The following is a 21,335-nucleotide window of genomic DNA, read 5'->3' on the forward strand; positions in this document are numbered from 1 at the left end:
AGTGTCACTAACAGCTAGGATGTTGCTGAAAAATCCAAGTGATCTTTTCTGGCTCCAGCTGTTATTTAATGTGATCTGTGGGGTGTTTGACTAGTTTGTATATTATTCTTATTAACATCTCGTTAATTCTGCTGAGAATTCAAATTCGGTATATTTGTACATTTAAAACCTTTGTTAACAATACTCCATCTTTGCTCAAGTAAGTTTTTGTTCTGTAATAAACTAATTCTTTATTTATTAATTTAAGAAACCTGATTAACTTGTTTTTCATACAGAGCCATATACTGTAGATAATATGTACAATGAGCAGTATCACATACACTTTAAATTCAGAGTTTCTTAGTCAGTGGAAGAATGAGACAGGAAAGACATCAGTCCACTTCCGCTAACTGTGTCATAAAGGCCACTCCTGTATAACCCGCCTCCAAGATACATTTGAGTTACGGTATTACTGAATGAATTATCTGTGGGTTTAAAATTGGAAAACTCCAAAAACAAAAATCATAAAATAATATCTTCAATATCAAATTAAAATTGATTGGAAGAAAAAGCAAATGAAACCTTTCTCTTGTAACACAAAACAACTATTTAAAAAAATGGAGTGCTCTAAGTTGTACATTAAAAATAGAAATCTTAGAAAATAGACAATTGATCTGTCAGAATCTGTAAACAGCAAAGATAGATTCAAGATTTGGGAGTAAGATGAAGTTTTAACAAAGGGTCTATCTGCCCAAATCATTATGCACCCTTGGATCCCAGGTTGTCCTAATTGTTTTATGCATCTATTTTGCATGAACATATATGCAAAATCTGATTTTTCATTACAACAAGTTAATAATGCAAAAGGCCACAAGGCATATAATCCCTTGTAGCAAGTCATACATTGAACCCATTAAGTGTGCGCTCTCTAAATAAGAACCTAAGCAAGATAACTCCACAGAATTTTTAAGAAGATTTAAAACGGGGGACAAACCTGTATGAGATAGTCTGCAATATATTCTGGTTTGAGGCACATCACATTATGTTCAAGAGCCTCAGCCAAATTCACTCTTGGATCCTCTGGTTTTAGTTTACTGAAGTCAGCAAACAAATGAGTAGCTTCTTTGTATTCATGTAACAAATGATTGGAAAGTACCTGAAGTTTGAGAAAGGTTACGATATCAGTCATGAACACAAGATTATATTAAACTCAAAATTATTCTATACAAGGTTTAAATAACTTGGTGTATGCTTTAAATGAAACTTATGGTCACTGATTCACTCCATCATAGGGCAAGAGGACATGTTACTCCATCATAGCACAGGGGATGTGGAGAGACAACTGGCTTCACAGGTGGAAGGAGCCAAAGGTAACAGCCTCCTAAAATCTCCTGAGATCCTCCTGGTTCCACAAAGGTACCATCAGTTACCATTGACCAGAAACTTAACTGGACTTGCCATTTAAATACTGTAGCTACAACAGTAGATCAGAAATTGGGAAGCCTGCAGTGTGTAACTCACCTCCCGACTCCCCAAAACCTGTCTACATCTACATCTACAAGGCACAAGTCAGGAGTATGATGAAACCCTCTTCACTCGCTTGAGTGGGTTCAGCTTAACACAAGAAGCTTGACACTATCAATGCAAATAACCTGCTTGATTGGCACCAATCCACAAACATTCACTCCCTCCTCTATCAAAGCTCAGCAGCAGTAAGTAACATATACAGGATGCATTACAGAAATTCACCAAGACTCCTTCAGCAGAATCTTTCAAACCCACGACCTCTATCATATACAAGGGCAGTAAACACATGGGAACATTACCACTTGCAAGTTCCCCTCCAAATCACACACCACCCTGACTTGAAATTATATCACTGGGTCAAAATCCTGGAATTCATAGCATTGTTAGTCTACCTACTGCAAATGGACATCAGCAGTTCAAGAAGGCAGCTCACCACCACCTTCTCAAGAGTAAATATGAACTACAAGAGTAGGCCTTTTGGCTCCTTGAACCTGCTCTGCCATTCAATAAGATCATGGTTGATCTGATTTTAAGGTCAAATCTACATTCCTGCATACCCCTGATACTCTTTTATCTCCTAGGTAAATGCTGCCCAGCCAGTGACACCCACACACCATAAATGAATTAAAAATATAAGTCTTATGCTTAGCATATTAAGTATTTTAATTGCTAAGTAATATGAATGATAACGGCAACTTGTAAGGCTGGTACTTCAGGCAAGTGTTAAAAATAGCTGTGCGGTGAAAAATGGGCAGCAAATGTACTGCTTGGTGTTTGACTTCTGCTGGATCCAGTTTCTGCCAGGCAGAGGAAGTTAAAATTTCCCCTTAACCAAGATACACAAAATTAAACTTGTTTATTTGTTTTGAAAGTGCAGTGTGAGATTTTGCTCGGAGTGAGATTTTGACAGACGTTACAACAGTAGAGGTGCAAAAGACGGAACTTGTGCAGAACTCAGGAGATGTCAGCAGGAAAACCCACAGGTAGTCATACTGCACGGAAGCTAAAATATTTAATGGTCAAGTTAAATGATTTCTTTGAGAAATATTTTGATTTTTCAGATGTATTGTCCTAGGATTTAACATCGAAAAGCTCAGTGGCTTGAAAAACAACACGTTTCTAGAACAACATTAAACTAAATGTCTTTTGAGCAAGTTGCTTTTCCTGAAACCAGTTATAAAGGATACCCATTCGATTACTTAGTTTGGTGCTGGTTGTTAATTCTACAATCTTGTACTACCTGAGTAAATTTGATCATATTCAATCAAATAGATATATTGTGTGTAACCGCTAAGTCATTATTTCAGATAATCTAGAATACTGGTGTGATGTTTTGAACAAAGCATTTATGAAAAGTTCAACACTTCAGATGCAAGCCTCTTAAAAATGTGAATGAATTATGCATACAGGCTGAAGACAACATTTGGAAGCAATCAGAATCATTACAAGACTAACTAACCTTGGCTCCACCTGAAAGAAGAAGGCGCCTGAAACCTGCCTCCTTGGCATGGTCAAAGTTTAAAATAACTTTCCAACCAGTAAATGCACCAATCTGCAGAAACAGGAGATATTAGTTTACCCAAACATCATGTACATTCTGAACTTCTTTCCCTTAATTAGAAAAAGGTGGAGCAGTTCTTGTTATCTGAAGTGATTATTGCTTCAAAAGGTTAACATAGATAGCTTGGAAGTACTTTTTAATAATAAATATGATGACATGCATCGCCATTTCTACACATTGCCTCATAGACACAAAAAACATATTGACTTTTAGGGTGACACTACATCGTGTAATATGTTTTACATGGTGCTACCTGAATTCCCCTTCTTTAAGTCTTTGAGCTGTAGGCAGTTTGTCACTTTAAATATTATGCGATATCACTAAGACCTGAAGTATAAGGTGTTTCTTTTCAGATTCCTCTTTTGGGAGAGTAGAATCTCCTCATATGGCAGACCAAGTTCTGTGCCTTCAGGAAAGAGGACGTTTAAGAATCACTGTTTACAAAATTGTTACGGAAAAGTTAAAATAATTCCTTGGTACAATTTATAATTTTACATCCAGAAAAGATGCAATTTTCAAACTGACTGCTAATGCGTAGGTGCCAAGTCCTATCATCAGGAGATGGAGATGGATTGTAGAAGATTATTAGAACTCCTAACAAACACCATCAACTGAGATTGGCTCAGTTAGTATCACCCTTGCTTGAGTCAGAAGCCCAAATATGCGATTTCGATCATGTTCTGAATCAATACCAGCATTCTAACGCTGTATTAGAAGATTACTGCTTTTCTCATGAAATGTTACACTGAAGCTCTATGCTGATTCCAGTGGTTAGCATGGACATTAAAAATCCCATGACACTATTCAAAAACCAGGAGTTCTAGCACCAAAACCCACATTACAAATTCAGAGCTATGTGGCTTATTTTTAAAAGGTAAAGTATAGTCTGATTTTCAAAATATTTCAAAAGAATTTATTTTACATATAAATGTCCAGGCTTGGCAGATCAACAGGCATAGAATAGGATGCGAATCATAGCCTCATTTACAAAACTGTTAAAAGCAGCATTTTCTACAAATAAGTTTTGCTGAAGCTTCTTCATCTTGTACTAATCAGGACAATATGCAAGGATACCAATTCAAGGGGTAAACCAAAATTTATACTGCACAAGATGTGAACCCCGCCTCATTTAAAATTTAAGGACAGTTGACTACCGATCAGCATTAATGGTGCATTCTCCATGGCAACACCTCTCCCAATCAGAATCCACATTTCATTGGCCATGCTAAATTGCCCAAAGTGTCCAGGGATGTGCAGGCTGCGTAGATTAGCCATGGGAAATGCAGGGTTACAGGAATAGGGTAGTGGGGTGGGTCTGGGTGGGACGCTCTTCAGAGGGTCAGTGTGGACTTGATGGCCTGAATGGCTTGCTTCCACACTGTAGGGATTCTATAAATATGCCTCAAACAACAGCACAAAAACAGACTAAACGATCATTTATCTTATCGCTGTTTCTTGCATGTTGGTGCACACAAAATTTTACCTAATTTGCTTACACTTTAAAAAGTTGCACATTTATTCTTTATCTTCTGATGTTGTACACATGCAATGTGCTCGGTTTCAAAAGGCCATTTCTTGGATGTCATGTGATGCTACACTCAACTCCTCCAAAATCATTTACAACTTTGTTAGTACTTTTCATCTCCTAAGAGTCGTTTAGAGTTGGTGTTTGTCAAGAAGGGAAATTTCAACAACTGTCTTGCCAAGACATGCAGAAACACTAAAATCCTAAACCCAGAGTGACATCATATAATACCAATATTGGTCAATGCAACTGTTGTAACTGTCCACCTGACTTCATAATATCCAATTGGTCTCTTTTTAAGTAAGAGACCCCTAAATATTCTGGTGTTCAGTGCACCCAAGTGATCCAGTAAGTCCAATCAAGGAACTACACAAATCTGAAAAAAATAACAAAAGAACTGCGGATGCTGGAACTCCGAAACAAAAACAGTAATTGCTGGAAAAACTGACCAGGTCTGGCAACATTTGTGGACAGAAAGCAGAGTTAACGTTTTGAGTCTAGTGACCCTTCTTCAGACCGGAGTTTTTCCAGCAATTTCTGTTTTTGCACCACACAAATCTACACGATTTGTGCAATCTTGAGCATGGTTCACCATGTCAGTACCTCAGCAGTTGGATCTTTTTGTCTTAGCATCTCCAGGTTTTTCCTCCATCTCATGGCTGCCACTGCAAGTTTCTTCTGTTGGACACTAATTCCAGGCAACACATCCAGGATGAAACTGCTGCCCCATTCATAATTTTCCTCCTGAAAATGAAAGGAATAATGAGCATGCATAGGACAGATTTTTCTGTTGAAGTTCACGCCATCATATGTATATTGTACTTATTGATCACAATAAGAAGTAAGGTTTTAAATAACAATAAAATTGTAGTACTGGTAAGTTAGCTGAATTGCTGGTTTGTGATGCAGAGTGATGTCAACAACGTGGATTCAAATCCTGCACCAGCTAAGGTCACCATGAAGGATTCTCCTCTCAACCTCAGCTCTTGCCTGAGGCATGGTGACCTCGGGATAAACCACCACCAGCTGTCATCTCTTTAATGAGAGTGCAGCCAGTAGGGCTATGGTGACTTTATCTTTAAATCAGAGTGTGAATCTGCTTTAACTGTACATACCCATGCAAGTGGACTCTTTTCAAACTGTCTTGGTAAAGTTTATTGATTTGTTCATGCTGGCTTTTTTGTTCCAAATCCTTTTTTGGGATTAATGAAGAAGCTAGCACGTAAACTATAAAAGCTGCAACCCTTGCTTTGTCATAAAATGGAAACTAATATCTTACGCCAAAAGAAAATAAGTAGTTCTGAATATTGCTTACAGTGAAAGTTGTGTATGTGTGGATGCATCACTGAAATATCAAGCTTAAGTACTTGGCCAAGATAGTGGTGGAGTAGCAGGGCTGCATGCAGGCTCCTGAACTGGGGGCTTGTCCACTCCCATCTGTTTTCTTTCTTTTTATTTTTGCTCTTTTTCTTTTCTCATTTTTCTTTAAAGCCTTTAGTGACAGGTTAATCGGCTGCTTCGGCATGGCAACGAGAGTGGGCCATGCGTGGAATGGCGGCAGCTTCCTAGCGGTCAGAGGCAGCTGACACAGCTCCTCCCAGCAATCAGAGGTGAGACTCACAGGCCGACTGAGACTTCAGGTCTCGGCTAGGCCCAGGTGCCTGCATCGATGGTTCCAAACACCCTTATGGAAATAAGTCTTAGACTTTAAGATCTGGATGTTTTTCTTACCTTTTGGCTTTCTTTTATTTCTGCTCGTTTAAAATTCTGGTCTTGTAACCAAAATAGCACTGGAGAATACCAGCTTTATACAATTTTCACTGTATTCATGACAGACAATAAAATCCAATTCTAATTTTACCCATGTAACAATTCTATAGCACTAATGTTAACACCATGCATACCATTGTTTCATTACTACTGTGAAACTAAACTATGCTGCCAACTATAACCAAGTAACACTGAAATACTTAAACTACATGTAAAACCACTTAAAATGTTACAGCAATCAAAAGAGAGATCGAAAGATTTAGTTGCCATACTGGATATAATGTAAGCCTCCAGATAACTTCACTAAAGTGCAATGAAAAGGAGGGATCATTGCTAGAACCATGGGAACACTGATCAGGTCAATGTTGCTTTGGAATGGAAACCATTAAAAGATATCAAACTAATCATCAAGACAAGTATGATGGACTGCCAGAGAGAGGTTAATAGGAGACAGAATACATGATCAATTGTATCAAAGGCAAAGAGTTAAAGAAGGATGAGAAAGGACAACAAATCATAGTCACATTTGCATAACATCATTCATGACATTGAGCAGAGCAGTGTCTCTGCATTGGTCTGAATTGAAATGAGATTGCAAGGTGTCAGACGAGTAACCGATGACAAAACAAAATATCCCGATATTTTGAAGAGGGCAAGAAAATTTGTGCTGAGGAACCAAGCAGAAAGAATGAAGGGATTTAAAGTAGGCGTGTGGCAAATGGTAATAGCTGTTTTGAAGAAAGTAAGGACTTTGTGCAGAATCAGGAGCAGCAGCAGTATGGTAAGTGAAAGCTAGGGTTCCAGCAATGGTCCCTCCTTTTCACTGCATTTTGATGACATCATCTGGAAGCTTGCATTATGTGCTGTACAGCACCTGAATATTTCTGTCTCTATTTTGACTGCTGTGGAGTTTTAGGTAATTTTATGTATGTGTCACAGCATTACAACTATTCACTGTGAAAGATTGTCTCCATTTGTGAGGAACAAGGGAACAGAGACTGAACATTTCTAATGGGATCAGAATGTAACACAAGCTCCATACATGGAGGAGATACAGAGGAGCTGAGCCCAGCCGCCAGCAATCTGTGGAGCTTGGATATACACTCCTTCTCTACTCTTCACAGAAAAGGAAATAAAAAACAAACTTCCCTTCCACTTCTGTATTGCATTCTATTGGGCCCTTTAGAAATGCCTCTTTAGACTGGGAAATTAGATGGAGCTTGAACAACATTTGCTGGAAGGACAAAACCAGTAAAGTACTTTGACAGAGATTATGAGGGTACTTAGGCTGGGGCAAAGTAGTACAGTGGGGTCAGTCTAAGAGGAACAGGAGTGCTGGGGTTAGTCAGAGAAATTCAGAGACGGGAATAGCAGGTAGGGCTATCGTGAAGATTCAGGGTGAGATAAGTGGGCAAAGGGCAAGAAAGTAGCAGAAGAAGATAATTAGAAAGGCAGAGGAAGCCAGAATCCTGGATAATAGCCATTTCACACATACAGCTGAACAAAATTGAAAATAACCAAACTAGAAAATATTCAAAAGAATAAAACAACATTCCTCTGTAAAAGTTTGCTTCTTAGGTCCAAGGTGAGCATTCTGCATATACAATCTCAAAACAGGAAGGAACTAAGAAGCAGAATTTAAAGCTGTTGCTTTTTTAGTCTGAGAGAATTTTCTCTCAAAATAAATGACAATCATCAAATAGACTTAACACAATCATTATACTTAAGTTGACAACAACAAAAGTGAAAGTTGCCGTAGACCCATAGGCTGCTCTCTCGTTAGAGAGCGTTTAACCTGAAGGTCACCATGTTTCAGGCGAGGAGTCAGTTTGAAAAGATGGGGCCTTCAAGATGATCTCAGCTAGTGTGGGAATTGAAGTCATACTGGTGGTGCCACTGCATCGCAAGCCAGCTATCCAGCCAACTGACCTCCAAAGCTGACAACATAGACAACTAAGACTGTCCATAAAGTAAAACACTGCACAGAAACAAAGAACATGGTAAAGAGGTTTCAATCTCTAATTTTAGAAACAAAAATGTATCTTACGGGGACATCAGTCTCCTACATAAATTAGGCTAATTTTACATATGTATTCATAAATGATGATTAATATCCAAATGGGAAAGAAGCATTTTTAATGCATTGCTATCATTGAGAGAGTCTGCTGGAAATACATAACCTGGATAAATTTGGCAGCAGCTCTGCATGCCTCAAGATACGACCGATGAAGAACCCATTTCCCAGCTGCCATAGAAGCCAAGTATTTTTCATTACGTAATGGTTGCCCAACAATGATGTGTGTGCAAGAAGGGTCAAAGCATTGTCTATCTAGTACTACTGCACCTAAAAAGAGCAACAAATTCCACATTTACTCAACAAATAGTCAAATTACTGATTTTGAAGATATACTTACTACAAATGATTATATAATTAAAAACAAGATTCCGGTTACAGCACAAATATTTTGACTGGATTTAATTTCCAATAACAAAGATTTACCAGTCTGATCTTTTATAAAGCTTGTTATGAAAATTTCTTTACACTGATGTCTTGCTGAAATACTCATTTGTTTGATCTATACTCAACTCCACGTTAATGCCAGCGACCAATCGCAGAATAGTTTCACTCTGAGACAATTATTCAATCTATTTTACACAAGTATTATTTCAGGCTGGAATCTGAACAAATAAATGATTTAAATCAGGTGTACAGCTGGATGAACACAGCAGGCCAAGCAGCATCAGAGGAGCAGGAAGGCTTACGTTTCAGGCCTAGAGTCAGCCTTCCTGCTCCTCTGATGCTGCTTGGTCTGCTGTGTTCATCCAGCTCTACACCTTGTTATCTCAGATTCTCCAGCATCTGCAGTTCCTACTATCTCTGAATGATTTAAATCAATCTGGTCTTTGAGAATCTAAGAAATGCTGATTTTTCAGCTAAATTCTGGCAGTACATTTATTTCTGATTTCTGATCAAACCTATGTTAATCTTTGATCAGAATCATTTTTGGACCCTGTTTGATCAGAGATTGTACAGCCACAAATCTATCAGAAGTGCCTACACACAAAACTGTGTACACATTTAGCAGTTTTTCTTTTAAAATACTCAATTATCTCAAAGCACTATGTTTTGCTATTTCCCTGCTACCAAAAGTACTTCTTTCCCTATGATTCATTTCTCTTTGCGTTATTATGAGCATTATAAAGTTAATGACTAATGCCGACATACTGGAAGTTTAGGAGTACTTCTCTAATGTGGTTATTCCTCCTACTGTGATGATGAGTGTTAGTAGACCACTTGATCTTGGAAGACATTGCACCTGATGCTTACAAGCACTTTCTAACTTGGGACACTGACACAAATGGCAGGACAAATGTAGCCACGTGGTTCCTCTCCTGTGATCAGTTAATTCAGCACAGAAGCTGGAATCCTGCAGCTATGGTTTAGTACCTAGCTAGTTGCTGTGATAAATAATGAAATGTGGTACTTATTTATAAATCATTGAAAGGGTACAGGGTGCATTTAAAAGAATGGTATCACAAATAAAGGACTCCAATCACAGAGACACTACAGAATTTGTAATTTATCTTTTTACAGCAAAGAAGGTTAAGAGGAGAATTAGATGTTTGAGACTGTGAAGGGTTTTGATAGAACATCTAGGGAGAAATTAACAGGGCTGTTAGTAACCAGAGGTTTAAGATAATCAGTATCAATAGCAACTAATTTGGTAGCAACCAGGATGAAGATTTTTTGCTGAAACACAGCTATCAAGACTGTGGTGGATGCTGAGACTTAGGTTAACTAATTACATTAGAGAATTAAAAATCTGTCTATCTCCACCGTCAATTTACCCAAAGAGTTAAGGGTTTTTGGAGGTGTGAAGATCTTATTGGGGTAAAAAGGATGACAAATGTGAATCCTTTTCTGACATCTGTTATGAAATCTTTCTGAATTTTCTTTTATTTAATTGAGTATAGTTTATGTTTTATTTCTGTAATAGATATTTTGTTCTGTGCTAAAGGTACATTGACAGTCTATTGTAAATCTGTTCAGTAACTGACCTCCACAGTTAAGTTCAAGATATTACAAGCCCAATTTGATTCTGGGATCTGACTTGTCCAGAATTAACATCAGCTGGGATCATAACAAAAGTAATCAGATATACACTCGAAAAGGAAAAATTTACAAGGCTATAGGGTAAGAGTAGGGGACTGAATCTTACTGCAGCTGTCATGGGCACAGCAAATTAAATAGTTTCCTTTTGTGATGTAAAAATTCGTGATTCTATGTATCAAACATAGTAAAGTAGCATTAAGCAAAACAACACCTTTTGAAAATGGAGACAATAACGCGAATTACAAGAAAAACACCACACCTAACTCCTCAATGAGGTGGCAGTAGTCAATCCGCTCCTGAGGGTTCAGGGAGGATAACTGGAACCGGCGCTGAATGTGTGTTTCTTTAGTAACACTCTCACCAACAGCAACCTGGAATTATAAGAAAACATTGCCAGATTTATTATCAATAACTAAAACAAAAATACAGTAAGATGGACTTCATTGTTCATGGGATTTAAAAATTTTTGAGCCAAGGTATCAGAAGTCTCATGGCTTAGGGCTGACTAAGGTTCTGCTTCTACTTTTAAGCTCAGGTGACCCTACAGTTGTTTAGATTTTCAGAAGACAAATACAAATATCTGTAAATACGATTCAAAGGACAGACTGGTCAACTTCAGTCACTCACACAGATTTTCTGAAGCAGATTAGCTGTTACATAATTTTAAAAGGCCCAGGAACTGCATGGGAAGAAAATGAAAAATACGATGCAAAACACTTGGCCTAGTGATTTATCACTCAACTATTAATTCAGAGACCCAGGTAATATTCTGGCTACCCAGGTTCCAATCCTGCCATGACAGATGGTGGAATCTGAATTCAATAATATATCTGAAATTAAGAGCCTAATGATGACCATGAAACCATTGTTGATTGTCGTAAAAATCTATCTGGTTCACTAATGTCCTTTAGGGAAGGAAACTGCCAACCTTACACGGGCTGATTTATGTGTGACTCCAGACCCACCCAGTATAGTTGATTCTTAACTGCCCTCTGGGCAATTAGGGATGGGCAATAAAATGCTGGCCTAGCCAGCAACGCCCATATCCCATGAATGAATTTTAAAAATACTTTAGATACGCTAGACAGTTCTGTTCAAATAAAAGATAGACATCAATCAATTTAACAGAACTGAAAATAAATTCCAATGATATTGGAGTGTTTCTCTACTTGAGGAGCTTCAAATCATTTTCTTTATCACTTTACATTGACACACGTCAAAATATCTGTCTCAATACAATGTTAAAAAGAACAATGATCAAACATACAAAACGTAAAAAAGCAATTTTTAAAAAATCAAGGAATACTGCCTGGAAACAAGGCAAACTTGCAAAATACTACAAGAAAGGGCTTGTAATAACACCATTAAACAAGCAATGTCGAGGATAAATGAAAAACTTTTAAAGTTGGGCTTAGATTCAAAAACATTGGGATGCAGTAACAGTCTTGCTGCCAGAGGAGTTACATGAACTTTAGCACAATTCTCCTGGGTTCTCCCTCTACTTATTTAAACTCTGCCATAACTTTCTTCCTCATCTAAACATAACACAAATATGCACTTCGCTAGTTCATATAAAAATATTTAAAAAAAAGTGTTTGCCAACCTGTTCTTTAGGCTGTGGTGCCACAGGTGGTTTTGTCAGTGGAAATGCTATACTGGGAGCCTGAGGTGTAGGGGTGAGACGATCATCCTTCAATGGAATGTCACCATTTGTTACAGGAAGACACTGAGGAATTTCTGTCATAGAAGAAGAATTAATAGCAGAACTTTTTTGCATGCATATATTGCTAATGCACACGTTGCACTCAATCAATCTATGAAGGACAAGTTGAATAATATTAGTAATATCAAAAACAAAGCACACATTCCAAGCAAGTGGGTAACCCTTCCTCAAAGGCCTTATTCTGAGACAGTGTTTTAATTATTTTTAAAAGAAACAGAATCAAAATAGTAAGGAAACAGACACATAGAAACGTAGAAAATAGGATGTGTAGGCCATTCAGGCCTTCCAACTGGCTCTGTCATTCAACATGATCACAGTTAATCATTTAACTCAATACCCTGTTCCTCCTTTCTCCACGTACTCTTTGTATCTTTTACCCTAAGCACTATATCTAACTCCTCCCTGAAAACATTCAATATATCGGCTACAATTGCTTTCTGTGGCAAACAGTTCCACAGCCTCACCACTCTCCGGTACTTAAATTATCATCCCTGGTTTAGGACTTCCTGGCCATCGAGAACATCCTTCTTACTCTGTCTAGTCCTGTTAGAATTTTATAGTTTCTATGAGATTCCCCTCATTCTTCTGAAGTCCAGTGAACACAGTCCTAATCAATCCAATTCCTCTTCATACATCAGTCCTGTCAAACCAGGAATCAGATTGGTAAATCTTGAGTGCACACTTTCCACTGCCAGAACATCCTTCCTCAGATAAGGAGACCAAAACTGCACAATACACGAGGTGTGGTCTCACCAAGGCCCTGTACAACTGCAGCAAGTCATCTTTGCTCCTATACATGAATCTTCTCACTATGAAGGCCAATATATCATTGGCCTTCTTCACCACCTGCTGCACTCCACGCTTACTCTTAGCGACTGGTGTACAATAATACCTATGTCTTGTTGCACCGCTGTTTTCCCAATCTATCATACAGATGATAATTTCTTTCTCTACAAATGCAGCCTCACCTGACCACTAATTTCAGTATTTTCCATACAAATGTCAGATTTCTAGCATCTGCAGTGTTTGCTTTTCCCCACTTAAAGTAAAAACTGTTTTTTAAAATCAACAGCTCCAAAGCTTTTCTATTCACTAGCATTTTCACCAGTAGGAAAATGAAAGTTATTGATTACCATGAGCATAACTCAAACGAATTTTAAGAAGCATTAAACTTCCCAGAATAACATGTCTTTTGAAAAAGATGTTAGGTGCTGCAGCTCAAAAACGAACAAAGTATACATGGAATTAGTTTAACATACCTATCGCAGCAATTTCTGAATCAGTTAATGAGTCTTTGTGTTTGGCATTTCTTTCCTCTACTTGCTCTGTATTTTTCTGAAATTGCTCAGAGTACTGAGAGGGGCTGCCTGGCCACTGCATGTTGTTGGCCAGTTTGGCTCTCTCTTCTCTAGCTGTTGGATCATCCCAGATAATCTGCTCATTCTGTGATGGCTCTGTATTGATGTCTGCAGCTGCTGAATGGGAGCGCCTAAAGACAGAATCCTCATTAAACTAACTTGGAAGTACAAAAGCAATGTAGACTATTTATGCTTTTATAACTTGACTTCTTTTTGGCTATAATTAAATGAGTTACTAATACTCAAAATGACCTGTGGATTTCAGTTTCAAACCAATTAAGAACACTTTCCATTTCACTATTACAATTTTTTAAATGTTACTAAATTTTTGAAATTAATTTTTCAGAAATCATAGAAAAATTCTACACAACACTTCAGTCTTAATAATATTTCATAAAGGACTCTCATTTTTAAGAAATGCAAATACTGAATACTCAGCTTTAATAATGCACCTAGCACACACATAGCTGAAAAATTGAAGATTACACTTTAACAATTCAGCGGAGTTGAAACATAAGGAAACAGACTGACTGAACAAGGGCAATCATTTTTAAAAAAAGTTTCAATCATACTTAAAAATGTATATGATAAAGAACAGATGATGAAAATTAATTTGCACCAGCTAGACAAAATGTACCACTGGGATAAGGTGCACCAAGATCCCACTTCACAACACAGTTTGCAAAATGATATAAAATATTCCACATATGTAAAAGATAAAGTAATTAAATAGGCTCATCCATAAAGTTCAAATAACTGCAACACAAACATGATGGCCATAAAGACAAATACCCATAAGGCACCTGAGGGATTCCAGTGCTCTGCTACGTCCAGAACGAACTGTGCTATCAGCTGATGCTGGAGAGTACTCCAGTGATCCTCTTGACATGGCTCCACGGTGTCCAACCGACCTCTCCACTCTTGTAGCAGAAATTATTTCTTGTAATTGACGCTGGAAATTCTCTCTCATTTCCGAAGTTTCCGTCAAATCTGCAACAAGGGTTGAATATGTAAGACAAAACAAATTTGAAGAACTCCTGACTTTTTTTTTTCAAAAGCACATCAGAATATGAGGATCTAAATCCTGGATAACATAAGAGATGTGTTAAAGCGTAAGCCCTTTAAGCCCATTTCCCCACTTAGAAGTTTTATGTCTGTCCTCAGCTGTACCCTATGATCCAAAACTCATACTTTTATGATATTTATTTGTCCTGCATGGTGTCAGAAATGCTGGTTAATAACAGGACATCTGGTGCCATGGTGAATGATGGGATCAACAGTCTATTCCCTTAACTAATTAATGTTACAGATTGAGAAAGAAATACAAACCAATGGAGTAGCATGAATTAAAGTCGATGAGTTAAAGTCAAAAAATGGTACCAAAAAGGGAGGGAGGGAAATATGTCATTGACAACAAAGTGAGACCACGCAAGGACTGTCTATAGAAAGGAAACAAGAAGCAATGGAAGAAAGACTTGTTTTAAAAAATGAAATTTCAAAAAAAATCTCCAACAGCTCTTGTAAGAATGAAATTCCAAGGTTTACACTGTTCCCTTTCTGGGATGTAGGGACTGATTGGCATTGCAGAAAATAAACCTTCTCCATAAAAAGAATAATATCAAAAATGATTCCTAATTTAGTGACTGTAATTGTATAAATAATGAACAAATGCAACCACTTCATGAAACATGTGTAGGTTGATGGCAAGGTGTGCCATTTTCTTGAGACTAATGATCAATGCCACAAATCATCCAGGAATATATGGCAATTGGCATTTCACTGGATATCATGGGTCGCTACACACTAATAATGCTGAGTTCCATTAAACTTGCCATTAGTTTGATGACAAAATGTTTATTTTCAATTTCTGATAACTATTAAACATAACCATGTGCTCCAAAGTCCAAATACCAGAAAATGTTTAGGTGTGCGTAAACAACTTTTAGAAATTCCAATTCCGTTCATGCCGCTAGCCACACTAGAAGATTTCTTTCCATTCTACCATTGGATGTGAGCATTGTTGGCAAGGCTGTTGACCTAATGGCTTCTAAAGACAGTGGTGGAGGAATAACATAACATTGCAGCCAAAACCTAGAATCATGGAATGATGTTGCTGCTGACATTTGACAGCGCACCACGTCTTCTCTGTTCTGCTAAATGTTGGTTGTGTCATATATAATGGACTTACGAATTAACCACAGATCTACAGTTTATATGGAAAATTGACAGACATTTGAGATTCAATATTGAAAAACAGTGAAAAGATGTCATGCAAAGAAGATAATTTTATACATTCATGCATGTCAATCAGCAATTCAAAGATGGTGCATTACAGGATTAAAAGTAAGTAAAGTCGCCATAGACCCCACAGGGCCATAGGACTGCTCTCATTACAGAGACGACAACAGTAGTGGGTTTAGCCTAGAGTCACTATGCCTCAGACAAAATCAAGAAAGTGGGACCTTCGTGGTGACCTCAGCCAGTAAAGGCACTATTCCTGCATCGCAAACCAGCCAACTGAGCTAACTGATCCCATCATATAAAACATCAATCCTACCGGACATCTACTTGCGTCTTTCCAAAGACAACGTGAAGTACGGACAGGGCCAATAAGCAGGAACAGTGACTAATCAGTGTTAAAATTCCTTCATGGCGTCCAAGATTTCTGCTCGTATTCAATGCTTGAATTTTGTGCATGCCTAATTTTCATCTTTTAGCTGCCAAAGCTATAACCTGTGGAAGTCTCTCCCTGAACCTTTCTCTCTTCTCCCTTAAGATGCTTATTAAAAACCTGTCATATCTGCCTGACCCAACTTCTCCTAATTTCATGGACCAACGGACTTGTTCAGTAACTGGTGTTGTGAAAAGTGTGGTTTAAATGCAAGATTGTTAGTTTGAAATGTCAGGCTCACCGCTAGAGTGAGGTTTGATACCACGGCCTTCCAACTCAGTGGTACCAGCATTATCACAGAGCTGAGCTGAACACACAGCTAAAGGAATAGGTGCACAGCAAAGACCACTGTATATCTTATTTAAAAGAGAAAACATACATATTCGAGCCAGAGGAAAATACAAGGGCACAGAGAGAGACTAGGGCAGTGGAATTTTTTAAAAATTGCTTCAACACAAAAGATGATGCAGACATGATGGGTCAATCAACCTTTTTTATTGGAAGTAACTGCAATGCCATTTCTATCTAAGGAATCTGGTTGGTCAGACCATATCAGAGTTAATATGGACTCAATCATTCAGCAAGTCTGGTTAGAAACTAACAAATTCTGGTGCAGGGTCACAACAAACTATTGTCCAGAATTATTTTAGCCTATGCTTTGAAGTAAGAGCAAATAACAGATTAATGCAATTATATGGTATTTCTATACCATACATTAGTACATAGTTTAAACAATTTAAATTACACGGGTTAGCACCCTTGTTTAAATGGGAAAGTATACAACTATACAAATATGTCAGGGCCACACCTCCTATTATTGGCAACATTAATTTCTTTAACCATGAGAAATATTGCTTTACCTCTAAACGGGAGCTAGATATAAAGAGCAAATAGTAAAATGAATGAACTTGCTGCATGATCACCAACTGATCGTATTCACCTCCACATTCTTCATTTTGTTTCTCCTGGAGAGTTATCTCAACTTGCGGCTGTTCATCATTTTCACTTTCTAGTTCCTCAGCCTCTGGCATACCACAAGTCTGTCAAAAGTGACTGTAATCATTTCTTTGCATTGGAAAACCGACAAAAATGAAACCACATTTAATAACTCATTGCTTGGATTTTCTTCAAAGTAACAAATGGTAACACATCAAAATTACGCAAACAAATGCAAGTCTGTTTTTTTTAAATGACTAGGAGATAGCAAGAACTGCAGATGCTGGAAGTCAGAGTGGATACAGTGTGAAGCTGGAGGAACACAGCAGGTCAGGCAGCATCAGAAGAGCAGAAAAGTCGATGTTTCAGACTAGGAGCTTTCATCAGGACTGTTTTTATTAAATGTCAACCTACAGCATGAGTGTACACATTCCGGACTGAGGCAATTCATGTAAGAACATAGAACAGTACAGGCCCTTCGGCCCACGATGTTGTGCCAACCTATTATCCTACTAAAATCAATCTAACCTGCATACCCTACATTTTACTATCCTCCATGTACCTATCCAAGAGTTGCTTAAAAGTCTCTAAAGTATCTGACTCCACTACCAATGCCAGCAGCGCATTCCACATGCCCATCACTCTCTGTGTGAAGAACCTACCTCTGACATCTGCCCTATACCTTCCTCCAATCATCTTAAAATTATGCCCCCTCGTAACAGTCATTTCTGCCCTGGAAAAAAGTCTCTGACTATCCAATCTCATCATCTTATATAGCTTTATCAAGTCACCTCTCATCCTTCTTCGCTCCAATGAAAAAAGCCCTAGCTCCCTCAACCTTCCCTCATAAGACCTGCCCTCCAGTCCAGGCAGCACCCAGGTAAATCTCCTCTGCACCCTCTCTAAAGCTTCCACATCTTTCCTATAATGAGGTGACCAGAACTGAACATAATATTCCAAATGTGGCTAACCAGAGTTTTATACAGCTGCAGCATAACCTCACGGCACTGAAACACAATTCCCCTGCTAATGAAAGCCAACATACCATACGCCTTCTTTATAACCCTATCAACTTGGGTCGCAACTTTGAGGGATCTATGGATGTGGACACCAAGATCCCTCTGTTCGTCCACACTGCTGAGAATCCTGCCATTAATCCTGTATTCTGCATTCAAATTCGACCTTCCAAAATGAATCACTTCACATTTTGCTGGGTTGAATTCCATCTGCCACTCTTTGCCCAGCTCTGCATCCTGTCAGTGTCCCGTTGCAACCTACAACAGCCCTCCACACTGTCCACAACTCCACCAACCTTCATGTCATCGGCAAACTTACTAACCCACACTTCCACTTCCAAGTCTTTTATAAAGATCACAAACAGCAGAGATCCCAGAACAGATCCCTGCGGAACACCACTGGTCACTGAGCTCCAGGCTGAAAACTTTCCATCTGCTACCACCCTCTGTCTTCTATTGGACAGCTAGTTTTGTAGCCAGACTGCCAAATTTCCCCGAATCCCATGCCTCCTTACTTTCTGAATGAGCCTACCATGTGGAACCTTATCGAATGCCTTGCTAAAATCCATATACACCACATCCATGGCTCTACCTTCATTGATGTGTTTTGTCACATCCTCGAAGAATTCAATAAGGCTTGTGAGGCATGACCTGCCCCTCACAGAGCCATGCTGACTACTTCTAATCAAACTGTGCTTTTCCAAATAATCATAAATACTATCTCTCAGAATCCTCTCCAATAATTTGCCCACCACAGGAGTAAGACTGACCGGTCTGTAATTTCCAGGATTATCCCTATTCCCTTTCTTGAACAAGCGAATGACGTTTGCCACCATCCAATATTCTAGTACTACTCCAGTGGATAGTGAGGATGCAAAGATCATTGCCAAAGGGGCAGCAATCTCTTCCCTCGCTTCCCATAGTAAGCTTGGGTATATCCTGTCTGGTCCAGGGGACTTATCTATCCTCATGCTTTTCAAAATTTCTAGCACATCCTCCTTCCTAACGACAACCTGTTCGAGCGTACCCGCCTGTTTCAAGCTGTCCTCACAAACGTCAAGGTCCCTCTCACTGGTGAAAACTGAAGCACAGTATTTATTAAGGACCTCCCCTACCTCCTCTGACTCCACACACAAGTTCCCTCCACTATCCCTGATTGGCCCTCACTCTGGCCATCCTCTTGTTCCTCACATAAGTATAGAAAGCCTTGGGGTTTTCCTTGATCCTACCCGCCAAGGTTTTCTCATACTCCCTTCTAGCTCTCCTAAGTCCATTCTTCAGTTCTTTCGTGGCTACCTTGTAAACCTCTAGAGCCCTGTCCGATCCTTGCTTCCTCAACCTTAAGTAAGCTTCCTTCTTCCTCCTGACGAGGTGTTCCACATATACATTATACTTAAAGCAGTAGGGCAATGATAGATTAGTCTATTATTTTTGATAGAGTGTGAAGCTCTCAAAGTCAAGGCAATGGTGTTTCAGAGTTCTAAAAAGTTTATAAAATTAAAATTACTTAAACTAAATTGCAGAAAACATTTACAGTCTAAGTAGTTGCGCTAACTAGCACAGAGCAAAGCATGGTTAGCCTTTTGGTCTTGGTCAGAAGTATTTAATATTTGACGGAGAACCATAATCCAGAGAAACTTGTGACTTGATAGGATGATGTGCTTAGCTTCATAGGAATAGAAATAGGTCATTCAGATCCTTAAGCCTATGCAGACCACAACCTGTCTGCATCTTAATTATAACAACCTTTCCTAGTTTCAAAACCTTCAATATATTTGCTTACTAAAATCTAGCAACCCAAGTTTTGAAATTTCCAATTGGCTTAGCCTCAATGAGTTTCTGGAAGCAAAAGTTACAGATTCCAACTCCATTTCATATGAGGAAGCCTTTCTTGACGTCATGTCTGAATGACCTTGCTCAAATTTTAAGGTTAATTCCTTTATTCTGGACTCCCCCAACAGAAGAAATTGTTTTGATCAATCTTTTCATACCAACAAATGCACTTAGTGTTAACAACGCCACAACTTCACATTAATCAATCCTGTCCTTTATACAAGTTATGTCCCAAATTGGAGTGTCAATTTGTTTTACTCAAAGACTTTAAAAGTAAAATGTCTTACCTACAAAGCCCAAGGAGTACCAGGTGGGAGTGTAGCTAGTTGTAAATTCAACAAAGGAAGCTGATACACTTAACATCTAATTTATTTCCTGACCGAACATACAGATATTCTGACTGATGCAGCATCAGCTTGCTGTTTTTCTCAAGGCATTGAGAAATTTCCTTTTGCTCCTATCCTGAATTGGTCATGAACTAAATGGTTGAATAGTTGTGCTGACCCTGAGAATGGACAGCATTTAGGAAAAATTTGACAATGCAAATTCAGTATCCTAATTTGGATCACTCCTTGTCAACTGTCTGGAGGTGCAAGGAAATTGGATATTTGTCAAGTTTGACATTCATGTTTAAGAGCCACACAGCTAATGAGATGAAGATACAGACTGAAAACATAGTATGAGACATCTAGCCTACTGGCATAGCTATTGCTGATTCATGCTTTGTGGGAAATTAGAGGAAAAATTCTGATATAACAGAGGGTAGAGGAAAAATCTAATATAACAGAGGGTGAAGCAAAAATTATAAGCAGAGGAGGCAAGACACAGATATTTGCATTTTAAGGCAATATTATAATTCCATTTTAGGAGGTAGTGCAAAATGTAAATGACTAAGAACACTGCAAAAGAACAATTCATTCACATCCTGTGAATGAATAAAGGTTTCAATCATAAAGAACATTGTACCTTCAACCAGCTTTGTGAAGTGGTATGTTTGTAAGATATACATGTGACATTTAAATAGCTCCTGGATATTTACTACTGAAATCACATTTTTCTCATTGTGGAATGAAATGAATAGTACTTCTTTGGAGCGTGATGCACAAATTCTGTATTTCTACAATACCTGTTCATCTCTGCATCTTGCTTGAGAAAGACATGTACGAGTGGACACTCTGGTTTCCTGAGCTGCACTCATATCCAAACTCATATGTGGATTATACGTGTGAGGATAGAGAGATTCAGGCACCTTCCTTTGTTCATCAGCACACTGTATAAAAGAGTTCCAGAATTAGCGATCCAATTGACAAACTATTCATAAA

General features: G+C 38.4%; 1 protein-coding gene across 6 annotated transcripts in view; it reads right to left on the reverse strand.

Annotated features, from left to right (window-relative positions):
• Positions 1-892: 892 nt before the first annotated feature.
• Positions 893-21,335, reverse strand: part of topbp1 (DNA topoisomerase II binding protein 1) — a 53,075-nt gene continuing 32,632 nt past the window's right edge. For 4 of the 6 annotated variants that reach the window (XM_048610234.1, XM_020510473.2, XM_048610242.1 and 1 more), the window contains exons 18-27: positions 21,140-21,283; positions 17,169-17,268; positions 14,361-14,547; positions 13,459-13,688; positions 12,080-12,213; positions 10,736-10,847; positions 8,543-8,706; positions 5,196-5,336; positions 2,966-3,058; positions 893-1,135 (exon numbers count right to left, since the gene is read on the reverse strand). In XM_048610234.1, coding sequence (XP_048466191.1) covers positions 956-1,135; positions 2,966-3,058; positions 5,196-5,336; positions 8,543-8,706; positions 10,736-10,847; positions 12,080-12,213; positions 13,459-13,688; positions 14,361-14,547; positions 17,169-17,268; positions 21,140-21,283 — 1,485 coding nt within the window. In that variant the 3' untranslated portion in view covers positions 893-955. Of the gene's footprint in view, positions 1,136-2,965; positions 3,059-3,299; positions 3,474-5,195; positions 5,337-8,541; positions 8,707-10,735; positions 10,848-12,079; positions 12,214-13,458; positions 13,689-14,360; positions 14,548-17,168; positions 17,269-21,139; positions 21,284-21,335 lie in introns of those variants that run through there. The other 2 variants (XM_020510471.2, XM_048610266.1) reach the window with 2 other exon arrangements.

Source organism: Rhincodon typus, chromosome 2, assembly GCF_021869965.1.
Source record: "Rhincodon typus isolate 14 chromosome 2, sRhiTyp1.1, whole genome shotgun sequence".
Classification (NCBI taxonomy): Eukaryota; Metazoa; Chordata; class Chondrichthyes; order Orectolobiformes; family Rhincodontidae; genus Rhincodon; species Rhincodon typus.